This window comes from Mus pahari, chromosome 5, assembly GCF_900095145.1.
Source record: "Mus pahari chromosome 5, PAHARI_EIJ_v1.1, whole genome shotgun sequence".
Lineage (NCBI taxonomy): Eukaryota > Metazoa > Chordata > Mammalia > Rodentia > Muridae > Mus > Mus pahari.
Genome location: NC_034594.1, coordinates 105,482,822 through 105,501,021, shown reverse-complemented (window position 1 = coordinate 105,501,021; position 18,200 = coordinate 105,482,822). Strand labels below are relative to the sequence as shown.

The following is an 18,200-nucleotide window of genomic DNA, read 5'->3' as shown; positions in this document are numbered from 1 at the left end:
TGGATAGAACTGGAAATCATGCTGAGTGATACTTGGTAGAGTCTAGATCACATAGAGGGGGAGGGGGGGGGAAGGGGGAAGGAAGTAGGATTCTCCAGAGGGGGCAAGAAGACAGAACATGATGTGCAAGCATGAGAGTGCTACAATAAAACCCATCGCTTAAACCCATCGCTTTGTACACCAATATCCTTACATGAAATGGCCAGAGCCTGTCCCTAATCTTGTGTTGCCTCTTGGTGACACCATGTTTGTCCTAGCTATTCAGTGATGGTTGGCCCGGGTCTCCTCTGTTCCCTCTAATCAGGGTACCTGAGCTGGCTGCAGTCACTCCTTTCTTTCCATGCCCTGAAGGCTCCTTCATCCTCAGCCTTAGTTCCCAGCTGTGCCCGAACCAGCTTCCAACATCTGTGCCAAGTGGGACCTGACTTTCAGCTACTTTTTAAGTTAGCTGTATTTTTCTGTGTGTCCTGACTGTTCCCTGGTTCCTAAGAGTCCCGTCTTTGTTGGTTTGTTTGTTTGTTTTTCCAGTAAATAACCGCCTTTGTTTTCTCCAAACCCCAGTGGTTTTACACAGTATCTGGAGAGAGCAACCCTTATACCAAATACCAGATGGTTTGTGGGATGCTGAACTGGGGTAACTCCATTTAGCTTCCAGAAGTGACTAGGGACCAAAGCCTAAAATGGCAGAGAAAGCCAACCAGATGCAGTCCTCCCTGCCTAGGACTGGAGCCACGGAAGCCATAGTAACTCTTCAGGGTCTTGACCTAGGTCTTTAACTATACCAGCTCCCACACCCCCTGGACCAACACAGGTGGCTGTTCTCATTCCATGGTGACAGCAACATCTTCCATGCCTCTGGGGACTGCACTCTGAAGCTCATGCCTGATTTCAGGGGACAGCTGCGGGTAGGGCTGCATTTGAAGCTGTTCCAGGAGGGTCTCCTCCTGCTCTGTGGCCAGGTCGGCCTTGTCGAGCTGTGCTAGTGTTAGCAGGCACTGGTGCCAGAGCACAGGCAGCTGGCGCTTCTCCGTCTGGAAGGCTAGAAAATGGAAGACCAGAGAGTCGAGCACCCAGTAGGCCTTATCCAGCAGCGGGCACAGGGAGATGCTGTTGGCACTGATGCATTCCATCTCAGCAATCCTCAGCATGGCCACACTGGAGTGCAGCAGAGGGATGGAGCACTTGGTGATGATGCTGCCCACGATGATGGCTTCTCAGAGGGTACAGGAGTCAGACTCATACAGCGGATCAGGATCCCTTCGAACCAGGCTCCAGGCTTGAACAGAGCCTTCTTGAGTGCCGAGTAGAGGTGAAAGTTGAGTCGTTTGTATTCAGCCATGTCACCTGGACTCCAGGACGCAGGGCAAGGTTGTAGAAGCCCTGAGCCATGTGCTCCTTCAGGTTAGAGGCAAAACTCCTGGTGGCAGCTGCAGTCCAGGCCTCAGGCTCAGTGACATAGAGGATCTGCTCCCAGTTGGACAGTTCAGGGACGATCTTAAAAGTCTTGGGCAGTTTCCCACTGCAGTACTTACATAACAGCTCCCAGACTCCTCTGTAGACTTCCAGGACTTGGGGATCCAGCTGAAGCATAGGGAACCTCTGACATGACAGTCTCCACCTCTGTCTGCTTTCAGCTTCTCCATGATGATGTCAGCCAGGGTGTGCCTGACAGGAGGGTTCTTGTTCATGGACATTTCAATGGCACACTCATCTTCAGGGTCCATGACCTCCTCTGCCTGGTGGTCCACCCCGGTCATTTTGGCTGCCTTCTCCAGGGTAGGCCATTCCTTCTCCTCCTCATCCGATCCATCCTGCAGCACTCCAGCCCCAGCCACATGGCACGCTCTCACGGTTTTGCTGGCCCATCTCCAGTCCCATGTTCAGTCTTGAGCTCCTCCTGCTTGCTGCAAAATCCTTTTGCTGAACCGGGGTCCCACATACTCTTCTTCCTCTTTGACCCCGCGTCCCTGCTGTTTTTCTCGGGTCCCCAGTCAGAATCTGCTTGGCCAGAGGTGCATGCCTCTCCTGATTTCTAGCCCCACATGTCACCTTAAATTTAGGCACTTTTGTCGAAAAGCTTGCCCACAAGGTCTACACGTGTGAAGCTGGCAAGGACAGAGACTGTGCTCTGTTTTCAAAACAGGGTTCCTCTGTGTAGCCCTGGCTGTTCTGGAACTCACTCTGTAGACCAGGCTGGCATTGAACTGAGATCCACTGGTCTCTGCCTCTGAGTGCTGGGATTAAAAGCCTTTGCCACCACTCCCCCGGTGAGAGTCCTGTGTTGGAGGATATTTGACTGCATTGTGAACACCAAGATTGTGAACTGAAAAAGAAACCTTGTTGTGGCCTGCCTCGACCGTAGCACATATCCTTAATACAAGAGCTAAAGAAAAGTCAATCCTAGATCAAGAGGCAGAGAAAGCAACCAGCTGTCAGGGACTGAATGTAAGTAATCAGAAAGGAGGGTCTTTGAGTTGAAGGGGATTTAAGGCAGTGTGGATAAGGAGAGAGAGCTTTTTCCCTCTGGGACATGGGTAGAGTAGTGGGAAGGTCAGCTGGGAACATTCTCTGCCTCTCTGAGGTAGCAGGGTTTTCACCCGAGCATCTGGCTCCTGAGTCTTCATTGCTAAAATCAAAACAACTGGGATTTCTGTTTTTAAAACAATAGTCCTCTCTTACTTGTACTTGCGTCTTAGGCTAGCACAGAGTATATGGCAGTTCAGGCCTTGTACGTGGATGATGTGGCATCTACCTGGCCCAGTTTCACCCAGGATCTGTCATCCTGTGTCCAAACTGAACGCCAGATAAAGGTTATAACATGTAGTAGGACACCAGAGACAGAGGCTGGGTCACAGGGATGAGTTGCCTTGAGAGAAGGATGGCTGGGGGGCAGGTAGCTCTAGGGGTCCCCTGGGACATGGCCAAAGCTTTGGGACATAGAGCATTGGCTCACTCAAGGTCCACCCCTGCCCTGTAGGATAGTTTCTGTGTGTGGTGATGGGCTCAGATGTTACCGATGCTGGTCTAGAAGCCCTGAGTTTGGCACTTCCAGGGGCTGGGAAGTATGAAGATGTGTTCCAGGGGTTTTGCTGCTGCCATGACTACATGGTCTTATTAGAGTTACTAATTATTAAAGTTACTGGTATGCATGCACATTCCTTGTTTTTATTGAATCGTTATTTTGTTTCGTTGAGACAGGGAACCCACTATGTAGACCAGGCTGACCTTAAATTCTGCCCTCTGAGGGCTAAGATTAAAGGTATGTGCCGCCACACACTTTTCTAAAGGGCGTGGTGGTATATACATTTTCTGAAACTCTAAACCTGCTCTTGGAGTCTTCCATTCCTAGCTTGACCAGTTCAGTTTCAGAACTATAAAAAAAATAAATAAATAAATAAAAAAGATTTTCCTGAGGTGTTGGGGCCTGTGTGTGTCAAAGAGAGGCAGTGAAAGAGAGCGGCCCAGGTGCACAGAACGTGCCAACTATGGCAGACACTGCGAGGGGAAGAGAGGAAACCCTGTGCTCTCTGGAGGCGTCGTCCCCTCTGGGGACACGGTGGCTCTCACCGTGGGGCTTCAGAGTTTCTAGCCCACCCTCTCTTCATGTCCCCACCTTTTTTTTTTTTTTTTAACTCTGGAGCATTCTTCAACATTCAGAGCATGACCAGAAGTCACGCAGGTGTGTCCCCAGAGCTGAGCCCCAAACAGCCCCACCCTTTATGGGCTCTGCCCCCAGTATTATATTATCAGAAACTGGCATTTCTGGATGCTACAGTTGAACTAGGCACAAAGCCCTCTGTGCCCTTTACCCACTGAGGGTGAGCTATCTCCACTGAGCTGTGTGTCAGCCATTGGAGCTCCAAGACACCTTTGGGACCCTGATGGTGCATGATGTGGCCTCAGAGGACTGACCTTACCTGTTACTACTTCTGTTGGTTGCTGCCCCACCCCCACCCTCCAGCTTGACACAAGCCAAGGTCATCTGGGAAGAGGAAACTTCAGTTGAGAAAAATGCCTCCATCAGATTGACTTGTGGACACGTCGGTGGGCGTATCTTCTTGATTGATGATTGATGTGGGGGAGCCTAGCCCATTATGTGTGGTGCCACCTCAGGGCAGGTGGTCCCAAGTTGCGTAAGCTATGGAGAGAGTCTTAGTTAATGTTCTATTGCTATGAGGAGACACCATGACCAAATCTTGTAAAGCAATGCATTTAATTGGGGGTTTGCTTACAGTTTCAGAGGGTTAGTCCATTATCGTCATGGCAGGGGTGTGGCTGCAAGCAGGAAGGCATGGTGCTGGAGTGGTCAGTGAGAGCTTTACATCCTGACTGCAGGCAGGGGCTGGGGGCTGCAGGGGCTGGGGGGAGACACTGGGCCTATTGTGAGCTTTTTAAACCTCAAAGACCCCTCCCAGTGACACACCTCCTCCAACAAGGCCACATCGACTGATCCTTCCAAGCAGTTCGCCAACTGGCAACCAAGCAGTGAGCATCTCTGAGGGTCATTCTCCTTCATACTACCATAAAGAGCAAGCCAGGAAGCAGTGCTCCTCCGTGGCTTCTGCTTAGTCCCTGCTTCCAGGTTCCTGCCCTGACTTCCGTTCATGATAGACTATAAACTAAAATAAACTCTTTCTTCCTCAACTTGCTTTGATATTAGTGTTTAATCACATCAATGGAGAAAAAGCTAGGAGGATTCCAGCGAAGAATGGGTGCTGGCAGCTTTCCCCGAGGGCCTGAGGGATATGCACACTAAGCTTCTAGCTGTCACCACAGGAGGGTGGACACGAAGTTAGACCATGGAGGAAGGAGGAGGCGTAGGGTTCTGGAACCTGTGTCCCTGTATCTGTCAGGGTCTTTATATAAGGACTTTAGCCTGGGGACTCATTTGAGGAGATTTAAGGAGGCAGCTGGGGACAGCAGGGATCATAGTCTGGAATTCCTCAGCTGAGTGGGAAGAAAACCAGCTGCCTCAGGGCCTCAAGATAGAGTATGCTGCCTGGCAGCATGAAGAAAAGGAGACCAAATGTGCCAAATTTGAAATTTGGTAGATAGAAGGGATTCTCGGGGTACCTGAACCACCGTCGATCAAGAGTGACTCTCCTACTTCCAGATTTGTGCAAGCCCCGGCTTTGAGGTCCCTGCCCCCAAGCCTACCTGCTTTGGTTTGCCTCAGGCACCTGGCTTCACTGTCAGGGAAGCCAATCTGTGGAGAGCTTTGCCCTGACTGAGCTGTGGCACCTCCAGGACAAGGGACCACAGCTGGCCCAGCAGCCATCTGTGGGAACCCTGCCTTCTGCCAGCCCCACCCTCCTGTCCTTTTTTCCTGCCCCTGGCTGAGTCTCTCTGCCTCCTGGCCCCTTGGACCGCCCTTCCCTTTTGCCAAGGAGGCTCTAGAGGAAGGTCCTGAGAAACAGGAAATAGTAGCGTGTACTCTGCCACTTGTGGTGTGTGCCACTGCGGGCCTCCCTTTCAATCTCTGGGAGTTTCCTATCTCTGAGGAAGTCCCTGGATGAAAATCTAAAGGTTCTTTTCAATTCTGGACATTAAGTCTCTACTTCCATGGATGAACACCATCTCTGGAAATGTGTGCCTTTCCCCCAGTTTGGGATAGCGTCAGTGGAGTATCCCAGTGGGGTTAAAAGAACCACCCCAACATTTCTGGTCTAGACAGGGCCAGAGAGCGAATGCTTATGATAGTGACTCTGCCTTTGGGGTGATTTTAATGCTTCCTCTTATGCCCGTGGAAACCTCTTTATGTCATAGGCTGAATAATACCTATGTTTTATAGATTGACAAAGCGAGGCTCTTCCAGGGATATATGGCCTCTGGTTATCAATATGTATTAATAGAATGGGCGCATATATAGCCAGATGATCTGACTATGAAGAAACCACCAAGAACTCCAGGTCCCAATAACGAATGCAGGGTCACACCAGACAGTGCAGGCAGAAGCGGTCTGCACGGGTGTGAAGCATTTACTGCCACCATTTGTTCCAGCACAGAGGTCAGACATCACCCTTACACAGCATCACCCTTACACAGCCCCTGTGGCCCCCTCCCCTCTTCTCCGCTATACTGCTCTTCTCATCAGCACTGAACACAATTTCAGTTTCTCTGGGTGGAGGAGGTAGACATCTACCTGACCCCTGATCCCTTTAATTCTCTCCCTCTAGATTGTAAATTCACCTGCCACCCGGAGTGCCGCAGCCTGATCCAGCTGGACTGCAGACTGAAGGAGGGCCCTGCCCTGGATAGACGTTCTCCAGAAAGCACCCTCACCCCGACCTTCAACCAGGTAAGCAGGGGGGCCCACAGCCCAGGCTGGAGAGCAGCCCCTGTGGGTGGCACAAGTCCATATATACAAGTTTTTCTCTGGCCAGATTGAGCCTCAGACACACCCTACCACGGGGGTCTGGGAAGTGACAGGCCTACCCTGTACATTTCTCCATGAAGTCTATTTGGCCCTGGGCTCTGATCCAGGTATGGGTGCAGGTGGGAGCAGAGTGGCTCCTAGAGAACTTTCTAGAAGACCTGAAGCTTCATACATCATCTTACCTTTAGATCATAGATCCTTCCGGACTTCTCAGACCAACCTTCAAAGGGTTGGGCATGTGTTCTTTCTCTGTGGAAGTAATAGGAGTATGGTATCCTCAGTGGCTCATGATTCTGAGGTTTGCAAAGCACACAAATGGCCGTGCATCTGAACTGTAATAGGATTGGGATGTAAAGGACAGTGTGTATTGATTGTTGTGTTAAACATTTATCAAGTATCTGTTATGTATCAAATGCTGTTGAGGATATGTATAATAAGTGATAACTTCAGAATGGTCCACAGAGAGCTTCCATGCTGGCTGGGGAATTGTCACACAGCTGACTGGTAGATACCAGGACATGTGTGCAATAAGTATCAGCCAAGCGTCTTGGGTACACTGCGTAATTGTTTCTGCTAACATTTAAAAAAGATCAAGGAAGGCTTCCCGAAGGAGGTGACATTTGATGTGAGCCTTGTCCTTCGGGGTAAGGGCGTGCTGGTCAGGGAAGTTAAGTGTAAATAGGATATTACCCACTTATTAATTTATCTAGGTTTTAAGTGTCCACTATGGGGGACTTAGTGATACACTTAAGAAAAATGGCTCATTCCTGTCTTGTGCTTACAGCAAGGTGAGGAAGGAGCAAACTCTGACTGGGGGGGGGGACGCACAGACATTATGGAGGACTCGTGAGCAGTCTCAAGTCCCCAGGCACATGCTCTGTGGTGTCCAAATGCCTGGCCCTCCCATGGACGTTCCCAGGTCCCTGCTGTCTCTGTGCCTGCTCCCGTGGGACAAGTGTGATATGTGCTTACATGAGATGATATCAGACTGTCCTAAGATGTACATTGAAAGCTTTGGTGACCCCTCTTCAGTCTGTGGGGTCATGGTGACTCTAGCAGAGTCAGCAGCCTGGCCTACGGGAGCAGCCTGGCCTACGGGAGCAACCTGGCCTACACGTGAGACCTGAGACGCACTGATGAGCAATGCAGATTTCTGTCTTGTGTCCTGTCTTGTTTTGCTTTGCTTTGCTTTGCTTTTTTTTTTTTTTTTTTCTTCTGCTGCTGGCAATGGAACCTGAAGCTTGCTGGGCCGATGCTTTGTCTGAGCTCCCCCTCGGCAGCCTGTTAATGAACGTTCCCATAAAAGACAGAGAGTGAATAGTGCAACATCCCCTAAAAGGGACTTTTTTTTTTTTTTTTTTTTGATTTTTGTTTCTGTTTTTTCCTTTTTGTTTTTGGAAACAGGGTTTCTTTGCATAGCCTTGGCTGTCCTGGAATTCAATCTATAGAACACATTGGGCCTCACTGGCCTCCAACTCAGAGTCCCAACCTGCCTGTGCCTCCCGAGTACTGGGATTAATGGTATGTGCCACCACTGCCCGGTCCCTAAAGTGTATTTAAATAACTGCTTTCCCCAGTTTCTCTTTCTCTTCAGGTACTGTCAAGTCTCTTCTTTCTGCTCCCAACCTTCCTCATCCCCCATCCAGGATCCCGGTTCCCTACTACCTGGATCTGCGTCTTGGGGTCACTCGTACTCTGTCTAGGACAGGCTGCAGAAGGAAGCGATTTGCCCCCTCCCCTGAGACATCTGGCCCTGTCTGGAGATGGTTTGGTTTGTCAGCTGGGACCTAGTACGTAGAGGCCAGGGGTTCTGCTAAGTGATCTACATGTTGCAATATAAGCCACAGAAAGGCAGGATGGCAGCAACTGGCCCCAAATGTCAGCTGTGCCGAGGTGGAAAAGCCTCTGTAGGCTGTGGGCCAACTCCCAGGGCCGTGGACAGAAGGTAGGGAAGGGCATGGTTTTATTGTACACACACACACACACACACACACACACACACACACACACACACGATCTCTTGTCTTAGAACAATGGCCAGGAGGGGCGCTTTCCAGCAGCTCTGTCCTCCTTGGAAGAAAAGGCATCCTAGAGCCCTCTGGCTAACTGAGTCATGGCTGTCTATAACAGACGCAGCTCTGCAGCATCACAGAGATGTAAGAAACCCTCCCTGGTGCCAGCGGCCGGCAGCAGCAACAGCTCGTGTGGGTCCAGGTTGCTGGGCGCTGCGGCATGAGCCTTGGACAGGCTTGGCCCTGGCCCTCAGTAGAGTGACCCGCCAGGCTCTGTGGGGAAAGCCAGGCCCTGATCCGGGTTCTTTGATTCTTCTAAGAAACCTGTTCATGCTGGTTTCCGCCTTGGCTTGGATTCTGATACGTGAGAATGGCAGGTCCTTCTATCTGGCTGGTATTGCCTGGCTGAACTAACTCGCCTCTTGCCATCATCCTGAGGATTTATGGAGGCAAAGGCCTGGGCCTGAGCTCAGCAGGTGAGGGCCCAATCCAGGGGATCTATTGTGAGGTCTCAATCTGATGGCATTTCTCCTTTGTGCTACTTAAGGGAAAGAAGAACACAGTTTTTCATCAGCTGGAAAGCAGTCTTACATGAATTTTCATGTATCCCACTGTATAAGCATTTGCGTGTGTGTGTTTTATGTGTGTGTGTGTGTGTTACTGAGGATTAAAGCCAGAGTCTTGTGCACTCACAAGAGGCATTCACGATCCACTACTGAACTGCAACTCCCAGCCCATCATACATTTTTCAAAAGATGACTGAGTTCATCCTACAGATAGTATTGGCCTTCACCTTTTAAAAGCAATAATGGCCGATTTCTGACTATCTCAGCAGAGGAAGGAAGAAGGGAAGGCGGATGTGGGAGGGCAGGATGACTTAGAGCCTCGGCTGCAAACTCCTGAGGCCTTGTGGTCCCTGTACCTCCTTGGGAAGGCATGGGAGTTGCCTGCTTTTGCAAGCCAAAAGATCGATGGTTTTACAAGTCTTTCCTCTGGGATCCTGAAACCTCCGTGCCTTTCCCTCAGGCACTGTTAGTGAGATCAGACCCATCTCCTGCAGGCCTTAAAAGTGCTCTTACCATGTAACCCCAGCGAGAGAGCCCCAGCAGCACCCCATGCACCCACAATGGAGCAGCCTAGCCCCTTGCAACAGCAACTCAAAAGAAGATGCTGCGCTTGGATGCACTTAGATTTTCACCCGACTGTGCTCTCCCGATCCAGACAGCTCTGGCCCTCTGGCTGTTGACACGCTTTTCTTGGACATGGAATACACAGATTATAAGAGACAAACCAAATACCCCCCCGCCACCACCCCATTACTCAAACCCTATTCCCCATTTCTTCTACCCAGTAGACTCCTGAGCATCCTTCTGCAGAGACCAGCTCCTCCAGCAGCAGTTCCCAGGCCACAGGCACTCTTTTGGCATAATCGTGCTTGGGGCCTTCTAGCCATGGCCTTGCTCCACATGACTTGTTTATTTCAGTTCTCTGTGCATACAAGCATTTTTTAGAATTTATCTCTATTGATTTGTTTGTGTGTATGTGTACTGTATATGTGCACATGTGTGTAGGTACATATGTGTGTGCTCTATGTGTGCACATGTGTGTGTAGTATATGTGCACATGCGTGTGCAAGTACATATGTGCATATGGGGAAGCCAGAGATCAACTTTGGGCATTGTTTCTCAGGAGCTGTCCACCTTGTTTTCTGAGACAGTCTCCCTGGAGCCTGAGGCTCACTGATTAAGCGAGGCTGGCCGGCCAGTGAGCTCCAGAAGCCACATCTGCAGCGCTGTGATCATAAGCATGTGCTACTATGCCCAGCTTTGTACATGTGTCTTGGGGATCAAACCTTTGGAGTGGGTAAAAGTCCACCTATCGATCTGACAACCCAAACTAGGTATGGTCAGACGTCCTAAGGCAAGGGGTAGATCACTTCCTTCTGTGACCCGCTATCCCTGAGGAAAGGACAGAGACCCCAAGCAGTAGATCCAAGACCAAAGCCACAGTCAGGTCCTTAGGTTTAGGTGCCAAGTGACATCTCTGGGTGCATAAAGACCATGACTCTCTGCAAGCACACACATTCATTTGACTAATCGTAGAGGTCTAAGTCATCGTGCCACTGTGCAGGTGACCCTATTCCATTTCACCCAACGGACAAATGACTTCCAAATCTCCAGAGTGAATCAACCTGGCTGGTGGCCCTTCAACCCAGGAGGTCTCTGTTTCCTTTCTGCCTACATTCCCACCCCCCAAACATCGACAGACACACCCCTCCTCACTGCCGTTCCTTAACAGAGTCCGGCAGCAGCTGAGAACTGACTCAGTTGGCAGGAGTTCAGTCCCTAACCTGGGATTACCTCCCACAGCACAGTCTCCACTCCAGGCCTTGCTTTGCCAGGTCCTCAGAAGAGGAGGGACTGATGTCTGTGAGCACAGGACTGCCACACGGGGGAGCCAGAGAAGAGGAAGAAAGGAATCTGAAGAGACAAAAGCCTTTTTGTTTTTAATTTTTCATGCAGTATATTTTCATTATATTCTTTGCCTTTCTCCAAGCTTAATGAGTGTGTGTCCTGTTAAGGCTCTGGCTTTCTGTCACATAGATTCTCGGTGGATTTAATATATGTATATATACATGCATACATACATGCATACACACATAAAATACAGCCTGGAACTCATAATTCAAGTCCTGGAATTACCGGCTGTGTCACCTTACCTGGCTATACTCCTGTGTTTTGAAACTCCATCATTGGATCATTGGGTGCATACAGTTTTAAGATTCTTATGTCCTTATAATTGGCCCCTTTATCCATGTGAAGTAGCTGTTTTTAATCCTTCTATGAATTGAAATACTTTCTTATATAGTTACTGAACTTTTTTTTTTTTTTTTTTTGAGATGCTGGGAATTGAACTCGGGGCCTCACACATATCGGGCAAGTGCTTTACCACTGAGCTAATATTCCCAGCATTGCGTTCTTTGCATTACTGTAAGCTTAGAATTTCTTTTTTCTTTATGTTTTTAATTTTTTAAATTTATTTACTTTACATCTTGATTGCTGCCCCTGCCTCCCAGTCCCCCCTTACATAATCCCTTCCCCTTTTCCCCCTCCCCTTCTCCTCTGAGGGGGTGAAGCCCCCCACTTCCCCCTATGGCTATTTGCTTTTTGTGCTTGTATGTGTGCAAGCATGTGCATGTAGTGTTTGGGGGGGGGGGACACAAGCCGTGTCTGGGTCCACACCCTGTATACATATGGAGGCCAGAGCAGGGTGTTAGGTGGCCTTCTCTATCACTCTCTACCTAATTAGTGAGTCTCTCACTGAACCTGAAGCCAGCCATGTGTACTGGGTGGCTGGCCAGGGAGTTCGTGGCTTCTGTCGGTCTCTGCCCTTTAATGCTGGGGCTCCAGGCATGCACAGTCATGTTTAAGTTCATGTTGGAGATTCAGACTTAGTCCCTCATGCTTACAGGGGAGCGTTCTTACCCACTGAGCTATCTCCTCAACACTACAGTGTCTTTCTACAGCCATGTGTTGTTTAGCCATAGGGATGTGTTCTGAGAAACAGGATTTGTCAGTCTGTAAAGGTCATGTGTTGACACAAACTTTGGCATAGCTTGTTACACTCTTGGCTTGTGTCGAGTATACGCAGATACATGCCATCAGCTTCCCATGTCTGAAAAGGTCCTTGTTTCGTCTTCGGGTTTGAGTTGAAAAATTCTAAACTGAAAGCCTTTTGCTTTTGTTACTTTAGTGTAAATTCATTTGATACACCAATGTCACTATTATCTCTCTTGTGGTTCTCACCTGAAACTGTTCTGTGTCCAAGGTCATCTGTATGTGACACAGACTCCTTCCCAGGCTGTGTACATCTCCCTCCCTGCTCCTGCTCCCTCCCCTTTCTCTCTCTCTCTCTATGTTCCTCTCTCTCTCTCTCTCTCTCTCTCTCTCTCTCTCTTTCTGGTTTTTAAGACAGGGTTTCTCTGTATAACCCTGGCTGATCTGGAACTAGACCAAGCTGACCTTGAACTCAAAGATCCTCCTGCTTCTGCCTCCCGAGTGCTGGAATTAAAGGTGTGCGCCACCACTACCTGGCCCGCTCTTCACTATGACTTTTGACTACTTGAGTATCATGTGCCCTTTGCAGATGGATGTTTCTTATGCTTGGGGTTCATTCGCTTTGTTGGCCGTGTGGGTTTATGTCACCCTCAAAATTGGGAAATTTGTAGGCATTCCTTCAGGTTTTTCCACCCTCTGACTGCTTTCCTCTGGAGGAGTCCACTTACATACGTTATCGTTTGGCTCTTTGGATTTGTTCTACAGCTTACTGCTTTGGTCTTTTTGGAGGTGTTGTTGTTGTTGTTGTTCTTGTTGTTGTTGTTTTCTTCTCTGGTTCCTTGGGGCAGTTACTACTGCCATCCTCTGTCCACCATAAAATGGAGGCAACTTGCCACCTATAGCTTGTGAACATTAGCATGAATGTGGAAAAGGCGGAGATCCAGTCCAGTCTCTTCTGGCAGACTTGGGAAGCGAGGGAACAGAGTGCATTAGGTTCCCACCTGGTCTCTGCAGCGTTTGCTTTCTTGGTTCTCATGATTATAATTTAGCCTCAGTTTCTGTCCTGACTCGTTTCCTAGAGAAGGAATGGATCATCTCTCTCCCAGTGAATTCCAGAAGTGGCCAGATGGGTGCCAGCCCATCCACATGTGCCAAAGGAGAGCCAACTCTCTCTACCCAACTCTGGCTCCTCTTGGCATACCCTGTGACGTGGCATGTATGTCAGTTCCAGACCTTTGCAGAGCCAGCAGCACTACGTACCCTAACAATTCACCGGCATCCAGAACCTTCCACACAGGAGCTTCCCAGGGCCACTTTGCCCGGCACAGGGAGAGCTCATTTTTGCAATGCCAGAGCCAGATACCTTCAAAACAAGGTAGTAGCTGAGAGCCTGCCTCTAAAAAGGGACGGAACTCCAATTCTGTCCCCCGAAAAGCTTAGGAGCCCCGGAGACATTTCTCTGTGCTCCCCATAGCCTGTGAGCAGTGGGCTTCCAAGATGGTCATTCCCGAAGCCCTGAGGTGCACGGCAGCAGGACCTTCCTTTCTGTAGGTAGCACCAAAGGGGCTGAAATCTCACAGTAGAAGGCCACCCCACCCCAGATTCTACAAGATTAGCTGCACACTGGACGGGGGACCGGAGGGAGAAAGTTGCTGAACAGAAACACTACTATTCTCTAGTTTCACAAAAGGACAACAAAGGCACAAACTCTAGACCTGACCCCAACCTGATCACGAGCTCTTCAGGGCGTCAGCTTCTTGGTGTGGGTGGCTGAGTCAATCCAACTGCACTCACTGTGTATATGCATCCAGACTGTCAGAGCTCTTAGCCTGGCAGTCAAGCAAGAGGAGCATGGTGTGGGCTAGTGTCTCTGAGAGAGTGAATCTTGAGTGAGTCTAGCCTAAATGGTATACAGATGCTTATCTTGTAAGACAGGAAATCGTCTGTGGAAAAACTGAGTTGTCTGCTTTACACGGCCCCATGTCATGCTCAGAAATGCCACCCCGGGGACGGTAGATAGCAGTCTTAAGATTGAACCTAAATAAGACATCTGGGAAAGGATGCTTCTGAGGAAGGTGTGGGACGTGTGGTCATCACTGGGGGACAGGAAGCAGAGGACAGAGGAAAGGGTGTGTGTGTGTGTGTGTGTGTGTGTGTGTGTGTGTGTGTGTGTGTGTGTTGAACACATATATCTATGTGTATAGCCAGAGAACAGCCTCAATGGCCATTCCTCAAGAATGCTATTTAGCTTATTTTTGTGTGTTGGGGATGGTATGTGCAGGGGAGTATACGGAGAATGCTCATGCATGTGTGTGCATGTGCATGAGAGGCCAGGAAAGGGCATCAGATGCCTGCCTTGGTCATTCACAACCTTAACCCTGGCTCAGCTGACCTGGCTGGCGACAGGCCCAGGCTCAGGAACATAGGTGCATGGCATCACGCCTGGCTTGCTATATTGGTGTTGGAGGTTGAACGTAGGTCCCCGTGCTTGTGTGCCAAGCCCTTTATTGGCTGATCTGTCTCCCTGACCCCCAGAAGAAGATTTTGACAGACAGAGAGAGCATGAGAAGGAAGGATGGCTTCTGGGAATGCAAGTCAAATTTAGCACAGCTGTAAAGAGGGAACTTAGTTGTGGCTGCAGCCTTGATGGTAATGGGCTGAACCTTTGGACCTGTCAGCCAGCCCCAATTAAATGCTGTCCTTTGTAAGAGTTGCTTTGGTCATGGTGTCTCTTCACAGCAATGGAAACCCTCACTCAGACACTGGGGCTGAGTTAGGAGAGATGGCTCAGAGGTTAAGAACACTGGCTCTTCTGAAAGTACTGGGTTAGGTTCCTGACTCTCCAGTGGCAGCCAGCAACCATCTGTAACTTCAGTTCCAAGGACTCCAACACCCTCCTCTGGACTCCAGGAGCACCAGGAATGTAGGTGGTGTGCAGACACACACAGGCAAACACACTAGTCCCTGCCCCCCCCCCCAGTGTCACCGTTTTTATGGAACATGCAGAACCCCAGGATGGATATGAGAAGGGCCGCCTAGCATCATGTCTTTCATCGTCTGGCCCTGAGTCAGGGGAGTGGGCCACTCATGGTTCACCAAGGGTTTCACAACCTGCGTGGTGCAGGTAGGGCTCTGCACAGCATACTTCGGGCCCAGTCCTGTTCCTGGCCCCATGGGCAAGATCAGGCAGATCCCATGCCCTGTGGCTTACCCCTTAAACGTTTGAATTCTGCCACCCAAGCTCCTCCACGCCCCCTCTGTTCCCAAGGCCAATCAATGTTACTGGTGTTCATTATTCAACATCAAGATTCCAACTAGGTGCTCACGACAGACAGACAGACAGACAGGCACGCAGGCAGGCAGGCAGGCTTCCTCCCTTTCAGACTCTATGGCCTCAGTCAGGATTTCCCACCCCCCAGAAGCTGCTCAACTTGCTCTATTGGGTATGATCTTTGCTGGTTTCTTTTCATCCCCTGGGACTCTGTCTGCAGCCTCAACTTTGCCGACTTCTTACTCTTGGCCTCCTTCCAAGCCTAGATCCACCGGCAGGTGGTGGTGGATGAGAAGGATAGCGTACCTAGGAGTCAGGAGGCTTTGCAAGGAATGAGCTGGATAGAACAAGTTACTGCCATTGGTTTTTTTTTTTTTTCACCTGTAAAATGGGCATAATACGACCAGCAGTCTCAACTAACCTGGACCCCTGAGATCTCTCCGACACTGAGCCACCAACCAGGCAGCATGTACCAGCTGGTCCGAGTTCCCCGACCCATATACAGCAGAGGACTCCTGGTCTGGCCTCAGTGAGAAAAGATACTCCTAACTCTCAAAAGACTTGAGACCCCAAGGAGTGGGGAGGCCTGGCAAGGGGTGGGGTGAAGGGATGTGGGGATAGGGACATCCTCTTGGAGACAGGGGGGAGGAGGAATGAGATGAGGGACTGTAGGAGAAGGGCAGACAGGGTGAGTGATGACTGGATTGTACAAAAAAAAAGTAATAAAAAATGTTTAAAATGAGCATAATATCTGTTCTCAAGGTAATGGAGTAGCCTAAGCGAAGTGTGGGTTTCAAAGGCACTCCGAGGGGCTGGAGAGATGGCTCAGTGGGTAAGAGCACCGTCTGCTCTTCCAGACGTCCAGAGTTCAATTCCAAGCAACCACATGGTGGTTCACAACCATCTGTAATGAGATCTGATGCCCTCTTCTGGTGTGTCTGAAGACAGCGACAGTGTACCCACATACATAAAATAAATAAATCTTTTTTTAAAAAGGCACCCTGAAAACCCTATTCTGCATCAGCTCACAGAGTCTGGAATAGCACTGAGCAACACTCCATAAGAAGACAGCATCCCTGAGAGAGCCTTCCTCCCCCTCTCCGGCATCTTATAGGCTATGCACAAGAAGAGACTTGCGCTGGTACCCAAGAGGCTGGAGCCTAGCATTTGAAAAGGTTGTTATTAGCCATGTTTGAGATCACATGTTCTGAATGTTGTAACACTGAAGTGGCATTGCGGAGCTCTGTCAGTGACCCCCAAGGATACAGTGTGGTCACAGAGAATCCGAGGCCCACATTGCTCCACTGGGCCTGGAGGTTGACTTTTTGTTTGTTTGTTTGTTTTTTGTTTTTGGTTTTTCAAGACAGGGTTTCTCTGTGTAGCCCTGGCTGTCCTGGAACTCACTTTGTAGACCAGGTTGGCCTCGAACTCAGAAACCCACCTGCCTCTGCCTCCCGAGTGTTGGGATTAAAGGCGTGCGCCACCACGCCCGGCTGGAGGTTGACTTTATTAAAAACTGTGAGGAGTTTTCTAGCTGGACAATGATGGTAGGATGTTGGGGATGGCCTCCTCTGAGCACTTACCCAATCAACATCAGAGACATGGAAGCCGATAGCAGCCTCCTGGCTTGAACCACTGTCTCTGGGGAAAACCTCCCAGCCTCTAAAGCACCCATTTGATGATTGCTGTGGGCAGAGCCAAGCCCTTCCTCAGCATCCCAGGGAGACCTCCTGTGACTCCTAGCAAACCCTCCTTGCTCCCTTACTCTTCCCCCATCTCTAGCCTGCTGTCTGTCTTTCCTTATCTTCCTTCTAGGGAGAGGGAGCTAGTAGCATTCAAGGTTCTGGGTTGATGGCCCCGCCCCCAGGGTGCTGTTATCTGCTGGTTTCTCTGTGGGATGATGGAACTGCACTGTGTTACAGCTTTAAAGCCCCTGAGCGCAGACAGATGTGGCTGAGGAGGGGAAGAAGGTTGCTCACAAAGTAACCACTGCATAAAGTGGAGTGTGCAGCTCTGTGTCTGAGGCTGGGGGGTCTAACCTTCTGCCAGCCCCAGCTTCCCAGGCACTGGATTAGTTCAGAATTGTGAGAACAGCCAGAGACTTGGGTCCTGAGAGCCTGCCTCCTCACCCCATCTCCAGGCCGTCCTGGGGTCCACAGGCCGCCAGACTCTGGAAGTGCAGCTGGCGCTCTCTGAAGCAAGGGCTTCCAAAGGCTGGGTTTTCACTTCCTGGAGCTCCAGGTTCCTCTGCAGTTCTAGCTGGCAGTGTCCACCAAACAGTCCTATGCCAGCAGATGAATGGGACATCACAGTGACTCAGAGCAAATTAGACCCTCGGGTCACGTCACGGCTCCGGCCTGACCCTGTCATACTGTTTGCATGACTCCGGCCTGTTTGCATGACTCTAAGCTTTGCCTTCCTCCTCTGTGCAATGGAATTAATGGTCTCCATTTAATGTTTAAAATTAATGGCAGACAGCATGCCATCACCCAGCATATACGGTTGTTGCTCAAACAACGGTAGCCCAAGTTGCCATCAGACCTCTGTGGTCTGGTAGGATTAGTCCCAAAGAAGAAAAGCATTCCTTCCAACCCGCCTAGTCGCTGGAGAATTAAGTATAGGAATGACTTGATCTGGCAGACAGCCCCCACCACCACACTGCCAGGAAAACGTGCAACTAACCCGGTGCTGTCTGCCGCCGCTTTGATGGTGGAGTTCCGTAGATGGAAGGGTAGATGGGCCTCACCCTGCATCACTTTCTCCTGGGACTTGCAAGTGCTCATTAGACCCAGCGGTTTTCTCTGGCCTTTTTGAGTCAAAACATTTCTGCTTCTCCAGGCAGGCGGGATGATGATTTCCCCGCTCCTGTTACTTCTCTAACCACCACCTGACCTAGCGCCTGGAAAGGAAGAAGGATATTGGGGTGAAGGGATGGAGTAGAGGGCATGGGAGTGGTGGAAGGATGTACCTTTACTCCAAAGCTA

General features: G+C 50.0%; 1 protein-coding gene and 1 pseudogene across 3 annotated transcripts in view; one reads left to right on the top strand and one right to left on the bottom strand.

Annotated features, from left to right (window-relative positions):
* The window catches only part of Rassf5 (Ras association domain family member 5), a 66,575-nt gene that overhangs the window by 25,847 nt on the left and 22,528 nt on the right, over window positions 1-18,200 (top strand). For all 3 annotated transcript variants that reach the window (XM_021199425.1, XM_029539080.1, XM_029539081.1), the window contains exon 2: window positions 6,177-6,298. In XM_021199425.1, the coding sequence (XP_021055084.1) occupies window positions 6,177-6,298 (122 nt within the window). The remainder of the gene's footprint in view (window positions 1-6,176; window positions 6,299-18,200) is intronic.
* On the bottom strand, window positions 822-5,278 carry LOC110321316 (annotated as a pseudogene).